The 19,400-nt window shown below is 34.2% G+C and overlaps 3 protein-coding genes across 4 annotated transcripts in view; 1 reads left to right on the top strand and 2 right to left on the bottom strand.

Annotated features, from left to right (window-relative positions):
- LOC101900723 (F-actin-uncapping protein LRRC16A) overlaps positions 1 to 14,645 on the bottom strand; it is a 133,511-nt gene extending 118,866 nt beyond the window's left edge. For both annotated transcript variants that reach the window (XM_059125715.1, XM_005181813.4), the window contains exon 1: positions 13,257 to 14,645. In XM_059125715.1, the coding sequence (XP_058981698.1) occupies positions 13,257 to 13,293 (37 nt within the window). In that variant the 5' untranslated portion in view covers positions 13,294 to 14,645. The remainder of the gene's footprint in view (positions 1 to 13,256) is intronic.
- A 349-nt stretch (positions 14,646 to 14,994) lies between these two features.
- Positions 14,995 to 16,636, top strand: LOC101887897 (uncharacterized). The gene is made up of 2 exons (XM_005181822.4): positions 14,995 to 15,738; positions 15,811 to 16,636. The coding sequence occupies exons 1-2, from the start codon at positions 15,313 to 15,315 to the stop codon at positions 16,621 to 16,623; spliced, it is 1,239 nt and encodes a 412-aa protein (XP_005181879.3). The 5' UTR covers positions 14,995 to 15,312; the 3' UTR covers positions 16,624 to 16,636.
- A 77-nt stretch (positions 16,637 to 16,713) lies between these two features.
- LOC101888067 (uncharacterized) lies at positions 16,714 to 17,793 on the bottom strand. The gene is made up of 2 exons (XM_005181823.2): positions 17,609 to 17,793; positions 16,714 to 17,540 (listed from the first exon to the last, which is right to left on the bottom strand). Exon 2 carries the CDS (start codon positions 17,531 to 17,533, stop codon positions 16,835 to 16,837), a length of 699 nt encoding a protein of 232 aa, XP_005181880.2. The 5' UTR covers positions 17,534 to 17,540; positions 17,609 to 17,793; the 3' UTR covers positions 16,714 to 16,834.
- Between the last annotated feature and the right edge of the window lie 1,607 nt (positions 17,794 to 19,400).

The raw sequence follows: 19,400 nt of genomic DNA, 5'->3' as shown, positions 1-19,400 counted from the left end.
AAAGTATAATTAAATTTTGCTCCAACTTTGCAAATCATAGTTTTTGCATCAATCAACTGTCCGATTGTCTTCAAATTGCACACATAACAATATTTTATTAACCGAAGGACTGGAGAAGAAGGGCAACATCTCAATATTTCCCTCAACACAAGATCTATTATAAAGATGGTGGAGATCGGACTATTCCCTCTGGTACCTCATCCACAAAGAGTGAAAGTTTGAAACGATTATAAAATCCGAAATAAGCATTCGGTTCTCTTCATATTTCACACATCCCATTATTTCTACTAACACAAGAAAAAGGGATATGTCGGCGCATTCCTTCTTGTACTTTCCCCACAAAGGGTTCATAATTTTGAAAAACAAAGCCAAATAAACAACCAACTCTATTGAAATTTTAAACATCCAACCGCAAAATCTTTTGTGAAGATGATATATATTCCTGCGGGTCACAATTTACAATACTTATATCTGTCATAACTTGCGAAAAAAAAAGTCGGCGATCCTTACAACCTGCTATATTCAAATACTTCTCTTAACAAGAAATCTGATATGAATATGTAATTTATCGGAATTGTTGATTTCGCATAAAATTGGATATAAATGTTCGACTTCCTTTAAATTTTGAACATACCAATATTTTATCTGTATTATATGGAATGGAATATTTCGGTCCGCTATATCTGATACCTCACGCATATTTCCACATTTCCAAAAATATTTGCACGTCTCATATAAAGTATAGAAAGTTTACAATATAGTCCAAATCTGGCACGTTATAATATTTATATTAGACTTAGGTCAGATACGAATTGGACAATATTGGCCAACTGCTTCGGAAACTCCCCCATAAAGGGTCAACAATTTGAATACTCATAATTCAAGACCAGGGTTGGTATACATCTGTCGGCAAAATCGACTGATACTATTTTACTTGTTTTTAATTGGGATTATTTACTTTCGCACTGCTTAAATATTAACTTTTAAAAGTTTTAATAAGAGTTCAAATTAATTCATTTCAGCAGAGCATATAGACATTTGCCGAAATCATTTGTTTTGGTTATTTCAATTGTTGTTGCCGCATTCAAAATAATAACATTAAATAAATTTATTGATAAGATATCAGTTATTCACTTGGCTTTGAAATAATCTGCATAATATGTGGACGTGACGTGAGAATGCACGACTAAAAAATTCAAACTGATCACATAACATCTATGACAGACTAAAAATTTATGGGATATATGTCGATATTTCGAACAATGAACAATATAGGTTCACTCCTCTGGTACCTAAACCACAAAAATGCGAAGGCGGCATCCGATTTTAGCTGATTGGGCGTATCGTAACATTTATGTCAAATTGAGATCGAGTTTCATAGCCTTGACAAAATGGCTCCATCCCATTTTGTACCTTCCCAATAACGGGTCAAATTTTTAAATAATCATTATTCTCACAAAACGTGAAATTACTCAACTTTCAGATCTGCGAAAGTTAAGATATGTGTGTATCCTTCCACATCTGTATTTTCAAAAAAGTACAAACTAGGCATAAGATTAAAATTCTATCACTTTTAAGTGAAAATGTACAATATCAATCCACTATTTCTCGTGCAACTCCACACATTTGGCGAGCAACACACTTGAAATCGAATGAAGATATGTATGGGAGCGAATCTATGAAATTTGGTGGAGATATTTCTAAGCTGTGTCTGATATCTACAGGGTGAAATAAAAAAATGCAACAAAGTCAAAAACCACAATTTTTAAATTTTATTGAATTAAAGCAAACAATGTCGGAAATAGCATCAAATTTAAGAATAAATTTAGATTTGTTCGAATAGGTCACTTTTGGCACGAATTATGGCCTTCAAACGGCCAATGAAACCGTCACACGCTGCACGAATGTTGCTCTGAAGCGCTTGCTTGAGGTGATCAAACCTTTGGTATTGTAAAATGAAGCGAGGAGCCTAATTTTGTAACCATTCTTGGGTGTCGCGTACTGAGTGCGATGGTGCTGAGTCTTGTTGAAATGTCCAAGGTCTACGGCCAAAATGTTTGCGTGCCCAAGGCTTTAATACACCCTCCAGAATATTTTCCCGATAATATTCGGCATTTATTCTGATGCCACGGTCAAGCGGAGAGCGACCATCGGCTGTTATGGCGTACCACACCATTGCCGGCGCTTGATTTCTGGTGGCCAACCGAAGGTACGAATTTTCAGCTGACCTCTTTGGCTAGTAAACACGATAATTTTGATTTTTTACAAAATGCTGGACAGCGAATGTTTTCTCATCGAAGAAAACCAATCTTGGCAGTTCACCACTTTCGGTTAAGCGAAGCAACTCTTTAGCTCCAATGAGTCTATTTTCTTTCTGTTTCTGTTGCGGTGTAAGTTCTTGCACTTTTTGGAATTTCAATGGCTTTACCCGGAGCCCATTTTTCAATATTTGCTGAATGGAATAATGCGATATATTCAGTTCACGAGCCATTTTTTTGGCCACTGCGACGCGGGGTTCGATCAAGTCGCTTCTTTACCTTTCGAACCATTTCCACTGATTTTGCTGTTTTCTTCCCTATTTTCCGTATCACGGTAACGAGCGATGGTACGAGACACAAAAGATTTATTCACATATAAATGCTGGAGTGCTCTAACTATAGCCACTTGTGGTTTTCCAGCCAAATATAAAGAAATCACACTATCACCCTTGAATTCCATCAGGAATAACTTTTTTCTGGAAAATTCTCACCAACATGCTTTTGTACGCTTGTAAACAATGCAATAATCTGTCACTGGAATCATTTTAGCATCTGTCGGACGAGTGGCTTTGAAATGCCAGCAGCCTGAAGTTGGTTGCAGTTTTTTCATCACCCTGTACGGATTCCAAGTAATCTACATACGAAAAATGTGGTAAATTTGTTATTTTGCGGTGTAAACTTTTAAAATAACGATACACATGTATTCTAATTTTATCTCTACTTTCATAAACTTCTGGATTTTTCCTGCATTTTTTTTTTTTTGTGCTGTGCTTATAAAACGCGTAGTAATTGACCCATTCACTTCAATTTTATGAAAGATGAGATGTATCGGTCCACCTTCACCGATACTTTTTTAAAAAATGACTCATATACAAATTAAGTGTGAAAATATACTATAACGGGACATTATTTCTCGTAAATCGTTTAGGATCGACATCGTTTAGATTTTACTGAGTTAGGGATCTTCCGAAACATTCCATATCTCCATGTTGTCAATTAATAAAAAATCTTTTAGTTGATGTTTAGTAGAAATAAGAATTCTATTCTATTTGTTTTTTTGTAAATAGTCGCCCTAAAAACAAAATTTGTAATGGAAAATTTTAAATAAAAGTGCTATATTTATATTTATTCCACTTAACACATTTCAGACCATATTATGCATCTGCGTATCTTCTTTGGCCACTTAATATTAAATAAATTTTCCACAAAATAAAATAAATCAAGATAAAATAACACATACCCAAAATTGTTTTTCAACCCATTGACACATTTGGGGAATTCCCCTCCCCCTCTTTTCACACGTTCATGCCTTATTGTTCAAAAGAATTCAAAATCAAATTAAAATGTTTTTCCAAACAATTTCATGTTCGGATATTCTAAAAATCGATTTTAATAAATTAATCTTTTTTAGAATAGCTCTTTATTCCGAAACTATTTTCGGCTAATGCTTGTTTTGTTTTCCATAGAACGACCAGCGTCATGTATTAACCAAACATACATGGCGTTCTTCTTGGCGGCGATGTTTTTGTTGTTGTTGTTTGGCGTTGAATGTGTCTACGAAATTTTTCGACACGGAAAAAATGAGGTCAATAGAGCGCATCGAGAGAGATACCACCGCTCTAAAAAAATACGAATCATCTGCTGCAATAAAAAATAAATAATATTACTGCACAAAAAAAACCAAACATCATGTATGGAAAGCACATACACTCATACGAGGTGTGTTGTGAAAATAATGGGAAAAATGTAAATACATTTGATGTAATGTGATGTAAATGTAAATACACCTTCAACAAAACTTCTAAAGGTAGTTTTCAAAGGTCTTCAATAATGGAAGATCCTTAAAAACGATTTCTTTTTACCGGCTGGTATTGAAAAATGCCCTAAAAATCTGGCGATAACGTTACATTCTCCAGCCCCTGAATTCAACTATTTGAGGGCTAGGTCCATTGATTTGGATCTTTTTGGTTTTTTTCAGGAACTTTAGCGCTTGGCAGAAAATTGTCGATATGGATTAATGTTTTGGAAGAGCCCTCTTATGAAGGTACCTCCCGGTTTTAGCTATTTTGAGAATCTTGGAAAAAATTTCCGGCAATTTAGCTGAAAATTGTATTTTTTTTTTTTTTTTTTTTTAGAGCAAACTGTCTTTTTACAGAAGTTTTCCAAAATAGATATAAACATAGGGATGAACAATTACATCAAAACTTCAAATGAGTATTTTTCAACCCCCTGTTGTTTGAAAAGTTGACTGGGAGGTACCGTTACATGGGGACCATATCCTAAAAGAGAAAAATTGTTCTACTCCTTGGGAGACAAAAACACTACATAAGAGCCAAATCAAGACCCTGGGCAAGACCATCAAAATAGGTGAAAGCAGTAGATACCTTCATGATAGGGCTGTACCAAAACATGAGCACATATTGAAAACTTTTTGAATATTGATAACTATTTGAATGTTGTAATGGCTTATGACAATAGTTGCCTAGGCAGGCCCACGTCTTCGTATAGCCCCCATATAACGGTAAGTCCCGATATTCGGTACTTTCATGATTTTAGCGACATTATTTAGCGGAATTATTTCAAATTTACTATTTAAAGTTCGTAACGGGTACTACAGCCTATGACAAAAATTTTTGTATGCAGGTGCACGTCTTCGTATAGTCCCCATCTAACGGTACCCTCCGATATTCGGTATTTTGATGATTTCAGCAACATTATTTACCGGAATCTTTTCAGATTGGAAGATCTTAATGGGTACTAAAGTCCATGACAGAAAATTGTCTATGCAGGTCTGGGTCTTCGCATAGCCCTGATATAACGGTAACCTCGTATATTCGGTATTTTTGATTTTAGCTAGATTATTCACCGGATTTTTTTTTCAATTTTTGTATTTGAATATTGTAATGGCTTATGACAAAAGTTGGCTATGCAGGCCCACGTATTCGAATAGCCTCCATATATGGTAGCTCCCAATATTTGTATTTGGATAATTTTAGCGATATTATTCACCGGAGTTATTTCAAATTTCGTATTTAGAGTTCGTAATGGAAACTACAGTCTATGACAGAAAATTGTCTATGCAGGTCCAGGTCTTCGTACAGGCCCCATATATCAGTACCTCCCGATATTCGGTATTTTGACGATTTTAAGTACAATGTTTACCGAAATTGAAATTGAAATTTTTTATTTGAAGTTCCTAATAGTTTCCGTGACGGAAAATTATCTATGAAGGTCCAGGTCTTCGTAAATCCCCCATATTACGGTACCTCAACATATTAGGTATTTTGATGTTTTTAGCTACATTATTTAACAGATTTTTTTAAGAGTCGTATTTAAATATTGTAATAGCTTATGACCAAAGTTGCATATGCAGGTCCATGTCTTCGTATAGACCACAATATACAGCTATATTCGGTTTTTTTTTAAGATTTTTTTAGTAAAATTTTCATATTCGTTTCAAATGGTAAAGGGTATTCAAAATTCGGCCCGGTCGAACCTACTGTTTTTTCACTCGTTAATATCAAAATTCGATTGAACGAAATGCGATCAGAAGCGTATATTAACTTTATCATTCCGTTTGTAACTCCTAGAAATAATCACGTTAAATCCAGTTAAGTGCAATTTTGAATAAGGACAGTGATGTCCGTGATCATGCTATCTTCATAATGGAAAACTTAAGTGATCATCATAAAAGTTTGAAAATGGCCTATGCCGGAAATTTTTTAAAGAAGTTTAATATGTGAAGTTATCAATGTGGATCAGTGTTATTATTGGTGTATTAAGTTCATAATGTGTACCGAACCATTTGGAAGTAACTGGTATAGGTCCACCCCACAATATATTCTAAGATAGATATATGGTAAATTGTAATCTATTTTCTAGATGTAAATTCATAAAAGTCGTTTATGAATATAATAACGTTTTACTAGACATGTTGTTCGGCTGTCACGCCTCCTTTCATTTCGCTTTTTCATTTTTTTTTTTTTTTTGATAAAATAAACCACTTCACATTGTTTTTGTATTTTTCAGTTAAACACAAATTTTAAACTCTCGAAAGTGATGCCAGGGCGGCATTGTTGAGTTAATGAAAACGATCACTTCTCTTTAACACCCCCTACTTCATCCATTGCCCCATTAATAAACTGCTGTGTCAATGGCTACTTAAAGACTTCTAGCCTACATTATATTATTATATAGTAATAACAGCTGAAGTCAATACTCAAGTGATGACAGCAGCGGCAAAATATCACCGACTATTGAGTAAATGAAACAGTTCTCTTTTGTGAGGCGTAAACTTGATGTGGTTGATACCAGCACAAATTGTGGCATCATTCGATGTTGGTTGGTGAACTGCTGCCTCATTTTACAATATTTTTGGAATCAACGAAATTAGGGAATTCCCTCCCCTTAATTTTTCAAAAGAACAAAAACAATTTAAAGTGAGCTTTTATTCCACACAAAATTGTTTACTGCTTGCGTATGTATACTTGTGTGGTCAAGTGAGCTGCAGAATGTGATACGATAACGTTGCCCAGAAATTGAACCTTTGTGTGTATCTTTATCAAATATTTATATCAATAAGTCATATATTTATTTCTGGTAATTCGATGTGGTTAAAGTGTTGGCAAGCGATTTGGGATTTGAATATTTATATTTTTTTATAAGAAAAATAATAAATTATTAAATTTAGTTACCAAGATTTATTAATATCATTAAAAATCGCTAATATGAAGAAAAGGAAATGCTCCTAAGGATCATACAATTGTTATGAGATCAAGTTAAAAAGTTTCAATCGGTTTTGACGAGAGATATATGTACCCTTAGCCAATGTCCGTTTCCCAAGAGGTATATACCATTAGCCAATGTCAGTTTATTTCAATATATTTTGACTGTTAACCATTTGTGTGGGAAGTTCGGAATGAGTGGGAAAATTGCGAATGATTGTTGATCAAAATGTTAACCCCCATCAACTCAATATTCGAATCTGATGTCTGGTTGAGAGAAAAAATTTATATATACCAAGCTCCATTATCTTCCCATTTTTATAAACCAAAAATCACTGATTTGTTTCGCAGCTTATTAAAGACATAAATATTGAAAAATTTAACCACCAGATTATGTTTTGGAAGAAATACTGAGATGTGTGAAATATGAAGAGATCGAATGTGCATTTTATGAGCGTTTAGCTTATTCAAATTTTTTACCTTCGTGGGGGAGGAACATGAAGAAGTGGACCGAAATGGTAGATCTTATTTTATTAGAAATAATAGAACGTGTGAATGCTTATTTCGCATTCAATGCACATACTGTGTGGACAGAAATATTAGGATGTGAAAAATTTTTTGAGAATCGGATGTTTATTTTGCATTTAATAACAGTTATCATTTTTCATAATTTCGCTCAAAAGAGCTGCTTCGCTTGATCGAAAATGGTGAACTGCCGAAGTCGGATTTCTCCGATGAGAAAACATTCGTTGTCCAGCAGTTTGTAAACAAACAACATGATCGTGTTTACTTGCCAAAGATGTTGACCACCAGTTGTTCGGTTGACCACCAGAACTCAAGCGCCGGCCTTGGTGATGGTGTTTGCCGCCATAACAGCCGATGGTCGCTTTCCGCTCGTATTAATCGGCCGTGGCATCAGAATAAATGCCGAATATTATTGCGAAAATATTCTGGCGGGTGTATTAATGCCTTGGGCACGCAAACATTTTGGCCGCAGACCTTGGACATACTAACTGGACTCAGTACGCGCCACCCAAAAATGGTTACAAAATAAGGTTCCCGCTTAATTTCCAGCGCTCAATGTCCTCCAAAATCTCCGGGTACCAATCCGTTCCACTATTGTGTCTGGAGTATTTTGGAAAGCAAGGTTGGCACTAAAAAATACCAAAGTGTCGATCACCTCAAGCAAGGGACGGTTGACGGTTTCATTGACCATTTGAAGACCAAAAAGTTTACCAATTCGAACCAATCTAAACTTATTCTAAAATGTGATGCTATTTCCGACATTTTTTGATTCCATTCAATAAAATTAAAAAAAATTAAAAAATTATGGCGTTTGACTTTTTTGCAGTTTTTTATCTCACCCTGTACAAGAAGGATGACCCGTAATATTGCATATTACCACCTGCTGTTGTATGGATAGAAATATTGGGATATGCAGAGTATGAAAATAATCGGATGCTCATTTCGGGTTTTTGAAGCTTCATGGTTATTCAAAATTTTGCCCCGTTATGGGCGAGGTATGTTGAGGAATGGTCCGCCATATCCCATCTTCCCACCAGATCTTGTGTTTGTTTGATGTATTTGGATGTGCGAAATTTGAAAATAATGAAATTATTATTTTAAGTTTTATAATAGTTATGATTTGTCAACTTTTTACTCTTCTTGTGGGCCTGGCGAAGCACAAAGTTTAGCAATCTTCATACACCATCCATACTATGGTGGAGGGTATAAAAGACTTGAAACAACGTTTGTTTATTATTGGAGAAATATGGTAATGTTTACCAGGGGGTAAGGCAGGGAATACCTAGTTTTCGAATAAAGCCACCAATCCTCATCAGTTCCCTTGTTTGTGAAAGATATTATATTTACACAAATTTTTATTTGACTCTTCACTTTTCTATAAATGTAAAAAAAGTGACCGATTTTTACACTAGCTTTAATGTAAAACAAAATATTGGAATGTAAAAATATTTAAGAAACATTGAATTCCCCATTTTGGAATAGTAGTTATTTTTTCAAAATTTTGACATATTATGGGAAAGGGGCGGTGCAAGAAGGTCTAGACTAATATTGTCCATTTTCGCATTTTATGTTTGGTTAAAATATTTGAGAGTTATCCTACGCACAGGGCATACAAATGTACTAAAATCGATTGAGTATTGATACAAACCCATAATATTGTGCCACCTTTCTATACGAATTTTTCAGGTTCTATATTATCCTGCTGGTGGTTATAAAATGTGCTATATAAGCGATTCTATTAACTTGTATAAAAATATTGTCTAAAATTTCAAATTTACCAGTTCTCTATTCTATCTATATTTACACATGCCTTATGAAATATCCCATCACATCCCAAAGAAACATTTCGGCAAAAGGGTCATTGCTCTACAAATCCCTTTTTTTGGGAGGATAACAACGAAAAGAACAAAAAAAAGAGAACATTTTTGGCTCCATTTTTCCACAGGATGATGATTAATTGTGGTTGTAGAATTGACAAATAGTAGTTGCATTACAGAGAACAAGGGTGGCGGACTACAAAAACTGATTCAGCAATCAGTGGAACCACAAATACACCTATTTACCAAAAACTTTGCTATTTGCCAATGACGATAACAAGAAGAAGAAAAAAAACAGGAGAGAGACCTATATTTTTGGTTGTTGGCCAAAAGAATGGCAATGTAAATGTCATTTATTCTCCAAATCTCTCCATTTCTCTATGTGTCACTCTCTTTTTGCAAAAGGACACGAAGTCAAACATTAATGCTCAATTCAAAACACAAGCCCACCAACCAAACAAAGAGAGACGATGAGAGAGAGAATGCGATTTAAAAAAGTGCATTCTGTGTGGGAGGAAGAGGTAAACAATTTATTTGGGTGGTGACACATGACCATTAAGAATCAAGAATTAACAGGCGAACGAGTCATAAAATGCAACTTCAAAGGCGAACGAAAACCCAAATGTGAACGAGGTAGCTGAGTAGGTGGTGGTGGTGTAAATGGATACACAAGGATTACGAATGATGACAGCCACAAAACACAGAGCAAACAAACTAAACAAAAGGTAGCAACAACAACAACCTAAACACCAACCAAAACGGAAATGGTTGGAATGAAGTAAGCCTGATGAGTCCCCAAATATTTGAAAGCATAATGTAGAAAAAAAGGAAACGCAGTGAGTATGCAGCACAGGAAGACACAATAAGAACGAAGTCTGTTTACAGCATACATACTACACACAAATTCCCAGCCAGAGATGGAAAGTGTTAATTATGATTAAAACATTGTAAAAGAGGCTATAAAATATGTTTATTTTGAAAAGTAAATAATTTTTCTATTGAAGTATGAGGTATCTAACAAGATGGAAGTAAAATTGTAAAGGGAATAAATCCTTTCAAAATTGTTGCAATATAAAAAACTTCAAAAAAGTGAAAAGTGGAAAAAGGCAAAATGCAGGGTCGTCTTTGATATGGATATTGAAAGCTTAACCAAATCACTCTGTAAGGCTTAAGTACAACAATATTAAATATTTTTTTACTGATATTGGGAGAAAATCATAATAATGAAAGGGGCTTCGAAGTACCAGAAAGCATGAGTGTCGGCGTTTTGAAGTTTGCAAAGTAACCTAAATAAAGGTACTTCTAAATTTTCAGATTGAGATATCTTTTAATCCCTACATCTTAGATATATAGGGTAGATATTAGGGTCAACATCGGTAGGGTCAACATAACTAAAAACAAGAAAGAAATCAAATCAATCCAACAAAAAAAATAAAAACTGACTTGAATAGGTATAGTAATAAGACAAAATATCTCTTATAAATAAATTGGATGTAATAATACCCTAAATCTAACATCTTCGGCAGTATTTTTTAACCAAAGTATAAAATCAACCTTCTTAAATGATGATTTCAATCCTGAAATGGGTTCTTAATATTTATTAATTCCTGGCGATAAAGTAAGACTTAGAGTATTGATATACTCTGAGTCCTCTAGCAAAGGGAGTTTACATACATGTTTAAAAATAGGTCAAGATGATCCCATTGGTAAATCGCCTAATGGTAAAAAATGTCCACCAAGTATCCGGGAAATTGCTATCAATTCTCGCCCAATGGGTATTAAGGAGGCGGCAGAAAGCCGAATCAAAGAAAATAGTACCCTAGTGCTATGAGGAGACAAATTGCTGCAATTCTCTCACAAGTCTTAAGAAATACTTGTCCGCTTCATAGCGTCCTGCGACCAACAACAGATAAGGACTTTTGATATTCGACTCTCTTTCTAACACTCAGATTAGTAGGGTTAGATGCCCTTAACTCGTTGCTGCCATATGCTAGTCCTTCGTGCATTCAACCGCTAGGATGGCTTGGAAAATCATTTCCATAACCTAATCATCAGAGGAGTTGAACAGTTCTGTGTAGCGATGTTCAGAATTTCTCTCGGAATTTAAGTCAATTACCTTTTCTGTGATTGATGAAAGTGTCTTAATTCCGCACCATTTTAAGTGTTTATATTGTGGGTAATTTTGTCAGTAGCTACACCCTTAGCAGTATGGCTACAGAGTACATATATAAAAAATAACGTTCTAGAAGTACCCAATTCGATTGAAAATTTGCACAATTCGAAGATGTGTAATATAGGCTTATTTTTTAACAAATTAATCTTTAATACCCTCCAATAGTTAAAAGGAACTTGAAAAATACCAAAAAATAGGTAAAAAATACCGCTTAAATGAAACCCGTTATATGGGTAGGTGGACCTGCATAGACAATTTTGTCACAGGTTGCAGTACCCGTTACGAACTTTAAATACGTAATTTGAAAAAACCCCGGTGAAGAATGCTTATATTATCAAAATACCGAGTATCGGCAGGTACTGTTTTATGGAGGCTGTACAAAAACGTGGACCGGCATTACGCATTTACGAAATTAACCTGCCTACTGGCAAAATTCACATGTGTGCAAAATTTCTATGCGAATTAGATAAATCAATTTAACGACATTTATAGTTTATCAAATTTAGTAAATCCAATGGGTTTAAACTGTCAATGTCATTGGTTATACGTCAAATGTTCAAATGTTAACCCGGCAAAAAAAACTACTGTAACCACACTCTAACAAGCAAAAACTAGAAAAACACAAAGTATTTGCGTATTTAAAGTCAGCCTCGAATTTATTTCAATATTTCCATAGGCAGTCTTGGTTTTCACAGGTTTTGCCATAAATCGATTTGCTATATCTCAAATATGACTAATATTTTTATGGAAATTGTGATTGAATTTTGAAAATACAATGTCATAATACATTTCTACTTAAAATATTGCTATAAGTAGATATCAGGGACCAACTAAAACGATATATTGTGGATGTCCATAATACTGAGATTTAACGATATTTATATTTTCTGATATTTAACGACATTAATTGATAAAATATTTTTTTAATATCTTTTATTTTCGGAAGTTAAAGTAATTGCTAAAACCTACCGTTAGGTAAGGGTCTTAACTTGTACAACGTCTTTTTTGAAAATTTTTTCGTTTTAAAGTTACCGTTTTTTGGTAATAGCAAAACATTTAGAGAATACATACAACTTAAATTCCGGAATACCTCAACAATTTGACTTCCTCATGAAAATGGTTTGCCTATATCGTTTTAAACTAGACCTTCTTTTCAATTCCACTCGTTAAAAGCAATACGAAGAATGCTTTTGGAACTTTTTAGACCAACATCTTAGGAAATATCAAGTTCCGTACATAATAACTTATTTATTTTTGAATATGGTTTCTAGTTCTGTCTTTTATCATTATGTTAGTAATGTTTTTATATTATTCATATATAAAAACATTAAACATTTTTAAAACACACAAAGATTTGGTGTTTTTCTTTCGCATTTTTTTTTTTTTTTTTTGACATACATGAACGGCTTAGCCTTAAAACAATTATCCTGTTTACTTTGAAGTTTAACGAATCCATCTCTGCATGCACCTCCACCAGACTTCACAAAACGCATTTACTCACACATATAAACACACACAAATTATCCACAATGAAGGTGTTTAAAAAAAACGAATTCAGAACCATATACCCAAACTCCTAACATTTCTTCTAAACAAATTGGCAATAAATGGGAGCAGCAATAAAACCCCCAAAACAAACTGTGATTTAATGACATAAACAAAAGCAAGAGAAAAAAAACTAATATTTCCACAATTTGGTTTTGCTGTTGTTGGAGAAATTTTGGTGTTAACTGCAACACGAACCTGAAACGATACTCACCATTTAAATCCTTTGTTAGCTGAGAACGTGTCGACATGTTGGAGCCGTTTCTTTGCAAAATTTTCTTTTCAAAAGGGGAAAGTAGTTGACTGCTGCTGGCTGGCTGGTGATGCTTTCTGCCGCTCTTAGCCAAATATAATAATGATGTTGACTCTAATAATAATGATGATGATGTTGTTGCTGCTGCTGCTCCTCTTCGTAATAATGACGTTCGTTTATTTATTTGTTTTTAGTTTTGCACTTGAATTGTTTTGTTTTAGTTTAATGTCGTTGTTTTGTAGTTATTTGTCGCTGTTTGAGCTATATCTTCATCTTCGTTGTTGTTGCTTTTGTGCACAATTATCCACAAAGTTCATTTGAACACAATTATGAAGTTTAGTTGGGCGTGTGTGTATGTTGAGATGTTTCTTTTCTTCTCCTCCTTTTCTTCTTCTTCTATCTTAATTTCTTAAGGTTACAAAACAGGATTTTGTGATTTTTCTTTTGGCCTCTAAAGATGAATCAATGGCTCTGCTCTGCTGGCTGTTTGGTTGGATAGGTTAGCCGGTTTTTTCTTTTTTCATTTGTGGTTACCAACAACACAGTGACCGACACAGGATTTTGGGCTCCACTTAGGTTGTATATTACCAACCACAACAACAACAACTACAAACCCAACCAACAAAAATCCACAATATCGTTTTCCAATTGCAACAGCCGCCGCCCCGAGCTGCAGCAAACAAATAAAGATATCTCTTTTTCTCTTACTTATTTTGTATTTGCGTTTAAAACATTTTGATTTCACTTCGATATTCCATTTTATGCCATTTTGACGTGCACAAGTTTAAAAAAATACAATTAAATTTTGTATACTTGATTTTTGCAACTTCACTAATTGACCATTTTCTTCTTCTGCTTTGCAGCAGGCTTTTTGTGTTTCAGTAAAAAAATACTTCTCCGCCAAGTAATTTTCCCCCGCAATTCCTATTCCACCCTCTCGCACAACAAACAGCACGCACTTTTCTCTCGTTCGCACACAATACAAATACACCACTAAACACCAATCGCCGGAGAGTTAAGAATATATGAAAAAACAAGGGGGAAAAAGTAAATAACACAATGAGATTTTCTCCACACTTGAATTAATATGATTTTCCATATTCCATTGAATATAATTATATTTCAATTTAAAGCCACAACAAAAAACACAATTTTAATTTGAGCCAACTTCAATTAACTATGTTTTCTTTCATAAACTTGGATTTTTGGCAGCAAAAATAATTTGCACTTCCCCACCAGCACTGAAAACTTCAATCAATGCAAATTTCAACTCTCTAACTCTCCCACTCTTCTCTTTCACAACATAAACAACAAATTCCGACTACGCGAGAACAAGCACTCTCTACGATGGCTGCTGAACGACTGTTACATTTTTCCTAGGGATACGTAAGTCGACTTTCGATTAATCGATTGCTGGTGTTACACATACACACAGTCGCTCAAAATTGACAGTTTTATATGATAATCGATTGTTTGTATGGGTGTGTATACGATACGATAAGAGCCAATTATTTGTAGAAAATATTTCTGATAAACCAAAATCCAATAAATGAGAGTATATTCGCAATGTTTTATTTTTCAGAAACTGCAAGACTCTACAAGTTTCGCATTTTTTCCGATATCATAAATGAAGAATTGGTTATGGGAGTAATGCCATGTTTACGTTAGAACTTTTTGTAGGGTTAAGGTGGGATCACATGATTGTCGCAATGCGCCAATTTAAACCAATTTTTATTGTCCAAAGTTTTACTACAATAAATAAATTGTCACAATCAAATTCTCTGCGGTCACATGATTGTCCAACTTTTCATAAATTTGATTGCCGCATATTGTCTCAAAACCATCAAGTGACAATTATTGTCCAACTTCAGTCACACGATTGTTCTATTACACGGCAAATATCAGAAGCAGCTGCTATGTGTCAAAGTTTGTTTATTAAAAATGTTAAAGCATTTAAAAATTTGTTTTATTAAGATGTGTTCTTTAAAAAAAAAAGAAAATTGCAGCAGCTATAATTATGGTGTGTGCATTTGACGATGAGAAAAATGAAAGGAAAGAAAAGAAAAAAAAAGTAAATAGAAGTACGTGGGTCAGAGAGTGGCTCACAAAAAGAAGCACTGATGGTGCATATGACAAAACATTAATGGAATTCCGGGAAATCGAAAACCAAAAGTTTTTGTTTAAAAATTTTATCCGGATGGATGACGAAACGTTTATCGAATTGTTGCAACTAGTGTCACCATATATTAAAAAACAAGACACAAACATGCGAAAGGCTATTCCCGAACAAATACGCTTAGCTGTGACACTTCGATTTCTTGCATCTGGTGACAGTTATAAAAGTCTTTCGGTCTTCTTCCGTGTTGCCCCAAATACCATATCACTTTTCGTACCAATTGTTTGTGATGCTATTTATAAAGCGTTAAAAGGTGCATACATAAAGGTATGAAAAATCTAAATACACACATATTTATGCTTTTTAATTGACTTATTATTTCTTTTGATATGTATGTAGATACCATCCACGCAGGAAGAATGGAATGTCGTTGCTTTCAAATTTAACAAACTATGGAACTTCCCGAACTGCATAGGGGCGGTTGACGGCAAACATGTGCAAATTATAGCACCACCTAATTCAGGAAGCACCTTCTATAACTATAAAGGTACACATAGTATAGTGCTAATGGCAGTTGTTGATGCCGAATACAACTTTTTATACGTTGATGTTGGCTGTAATGGTCGTGTGTCGGATGGTGGAGTCTTTGGAGACTGTACTTTTCAACGTGCTTTAAACAATAATGAGCTAAATTTGCCACTTCCAAAACCATTGCCAGGTCGTCAAGCAAATGTTCCATTTGTTTTGGTTGCGGATGATGCTTTCCGCATGCAGAAACATTTGCTGAAGCCATATCCTGGTAAAAGTTTATCTGCAGGGCAGAGAATATTTAACTACAGGCTATCGAGAGCACGACGTGTTGTAGAAAATGCATTTGGCATAATGGTCAAGCGATTTCAAATTTTTTCACGCCCTTCCAAGCTTAATGCAGAGAAAACAACCTCTACAACTCTAGCTTGCTGTGCATTACACAATTTTTTGTTAAAAAAAAATTTAAATTATACAACGTCGTTGCTTGTTGATCGCTACGATGAGGACGGTGCTTTAATTCCTGGTACATGGCGAAATGACTTCCCACTAGATGCTGTGAGTGGAACAGAAAATGTTCCAAGTTCTTATATAACAAGTGAAGCAAAGGCTGTTCGGGATGAAATGGAAAAGTATTTCATGTCTCCTATTGGAGAATTGAGCTGGCAATATAAAAATATATAAATAATTTTATATATCAAATAAAATTTAAACTTTAATTTTAAATCAGAAAATTTACTATAGTTTTATTTAATTCATTTTTAGTATCTAAAAAAATACGGACTAGGAAGGTACTTCAATATTGCAAACAAAATAACAAAACAAAAACTTACATATACATACTATAAAAATTCAATTTAAAAAATGAAATATAACGCAAAAAATTTATCAAGGCTTAATTATCTTCTTCAGCTTCCAAAGCTGCATCCATTACGACTTTGACAAGCTGGAAATGCAGTTTGTTCGCAGCCTTCTTGTTTTTCTTGGCAATTTCTCGCATTTGTGATGCCAAATACATCCCAATCGCGTGCCAATTATCTTCCTCCGCATCTAAACACTTAACTGCACGCTGCAAAATGTCACTTTTGTCTACCTTTACAATCTCAGCAGCGGCATGTTGTGAAGTACTTCCAGAGTCATCCAAATCTAATGTTGACACTGTACTTGACATTTTTGACACAGAGTGGTCGTTGTAAAATTGCATTGCAGACCAATGCGGCCAATGTGGTATGGTATTTTCGGCTCCCTGACCAGATTTTGATTTTAGTTTTTTTTTTACATTTTGAAAGGCCGTTTTAATGTTGCACCATTTGGCCTTGCAGTCTTCCACCGTGTGCCCTGTACACATTTTTTCAATTTCCCGCCATGCCTGCTCCCGTTTATTCCTATCTTTGTACTCGGTGGATGAATACTGCCAAACACATGGATGCTGTTCCACAGCTTGTATCAGCTCCTGTATTGCAGTGTAGGTCCAGGAACAAATTACACTTGGTTTTTTTCTTTTTTTCGGCACAGGTGTTTCTGGTTGCTGATCGGGGGAAAAGAACTCAAGCTCAGCTGAATTTTCGTATACAATGCAATCACCGAATTCCATATTAAAGCTGCAAATACATAATATGAACATAATTATAGCAAATACAACAATTTAAATTAACTTTACTTTACTTACGACAAAGAAATGTTGACGGTACAAACACAAGAAAAAATATTATTTAAAAAAAATCAGGTTATTGACGCGTATTGTCTTCTTTGATTGACGCACTAGAAAACAATAAATATTGACGCATTTTTCAAATTTAAATTTGCGCAAGGTTGTCTATTAACAGTTCACACGATTGTCGTACCAGAGTTGTATTTGATTGCCGCAAATCAACACAATTTATTTTTGATTGTCGCATTGGACAATAAATTGTGCAATCACACGACAATATGACAATTTAAATCCAAATCCAGTGGGTTAACCCTCATATATATAAACGTACTTTAAAAATGTTTACATTCTTGCAGATCTGGAACAGAGCAATTACTAAGTTATAAAAAGTTTAAAATTTCTTACTGAAAAAAATATTTATCATAACAATTTTTCGTATTATCAAACAGACAGATGAATTTTCTGTATAATTCATTTTGGATATCAAATGTCCAGTCAGTTCAGGCGATTAGCTGGAAAACATCAATTTAGACTTTTGGAAAACAGTAAAAAACTAACTCTAATGAGCGCGACAGCGAAAATAACAGGTTCTTCCCTAGCACAAAATGGTTAACTTTTTTATTTGTGTATTGTTTGTATTAACCCATGGCAAAATTAAGAAGGTAAAGTCATTTCAAATAAGCATTCCCATCTCTGCATTTTCTGTAACTTACCTTGTTAAATTTCAATGCAAAGAAAATAGGTTCCCATCTCCGATTTGTGTGTATACAATGGATTTGTAAACATACATTTTGACAATGAGATGTAGTCAATAATTTTGAAAAAAGTTGTAATCATATGATTGCATTACTTTACCTTCTTAATTCTACAATGAAATTATCATGACACAATTATATAAGGTAGTCCCATGCTCCGTGGGCTCCCTGGCAATAATACATTATATTTTATTTGTTTGAAATCCCGGATTTTATATACCATAAAAATAAAAGAAGAATTGTTTCGACCAATCTGCCAAAAATATATGAATAATTTTTTGACTTAATTCGAAACGTAAAATTTTAGAATTTCAAAATCCGAATATTTCCATTTGAATTTCAATATATTTCAATTGTTATTCGAGAATTCCATTTGAAATTAAAATTATTCAATTTAATTTGAGTTTTTCCATTTGTAATTATAATTATTTTTTCGTTTGAATACAAAACCGAAAATACAAAAAGTGTTTGACATTGGCTTTGTATTTGTTTGTTTGAAAGGTAAATAATATAATTCGAATTACAAATAGAATAGTTCGAATTTTAAACGGAACTATCGAATAACAATTGAAATGTTACGAATTACAAACTGGAGCATAGAATTATACAGGGTGAGATGAAAAAAACTGTAATCAACTTCAGACTGCTTCTAAGCAGCTGTTAAAATTATTCCAGTGACAGCTCATTATACTGTTTACAAGCATACAAAAGAATTTTGGTGAGAATTTTCCACAAAAAAGTTTTGTGATGGAATTCAAGCGTGATAGTGTGATTTCTTTATATTTGGCTGGAAAACCACAAGTGGCTATCGTTAGACATCTCCAGCATTTAAGTCACGCTCGTTACCGTGATACTGGTAGCGTAGCCCGAAGTCAAGAAGGTGGACGGAAGAAAACAGCAACATCAGCAGAAATAGTTCGCAGTAGCCGAAAAATGGCTCGTGAGCTGAAAATATCGCGATGTTCCATTCGGCAAATATTGAAAGATGAGCCCGGTGTAAAGCCATTGAAATTCCAAAAAGTACAAGAATTTACACCGTAACAGAAAGAAAATAG

Source organism: Musca domestica, unplaced genomic scaffold (genome assembly GCF_030504385.1).
Source record: "Musca domestica strain aabys unplaced genomic scaffold, Musca_domestica.polishedcontigs.V.1.1 10, whole genome shotgun sequence".
In the NCBI taxonomy this organism is placed as follows: domain Eukaryota; kingdom Metazoa; phylum Arthropoda; class Insecta; order Diptera; family Muscidae; genus Musca; species Musca domestica.
The sequence above is the reverse complement of the archived record's forward strand: the minus strand, read 5'-3'. Positions and strand labels throughout refer to the sequence as shown.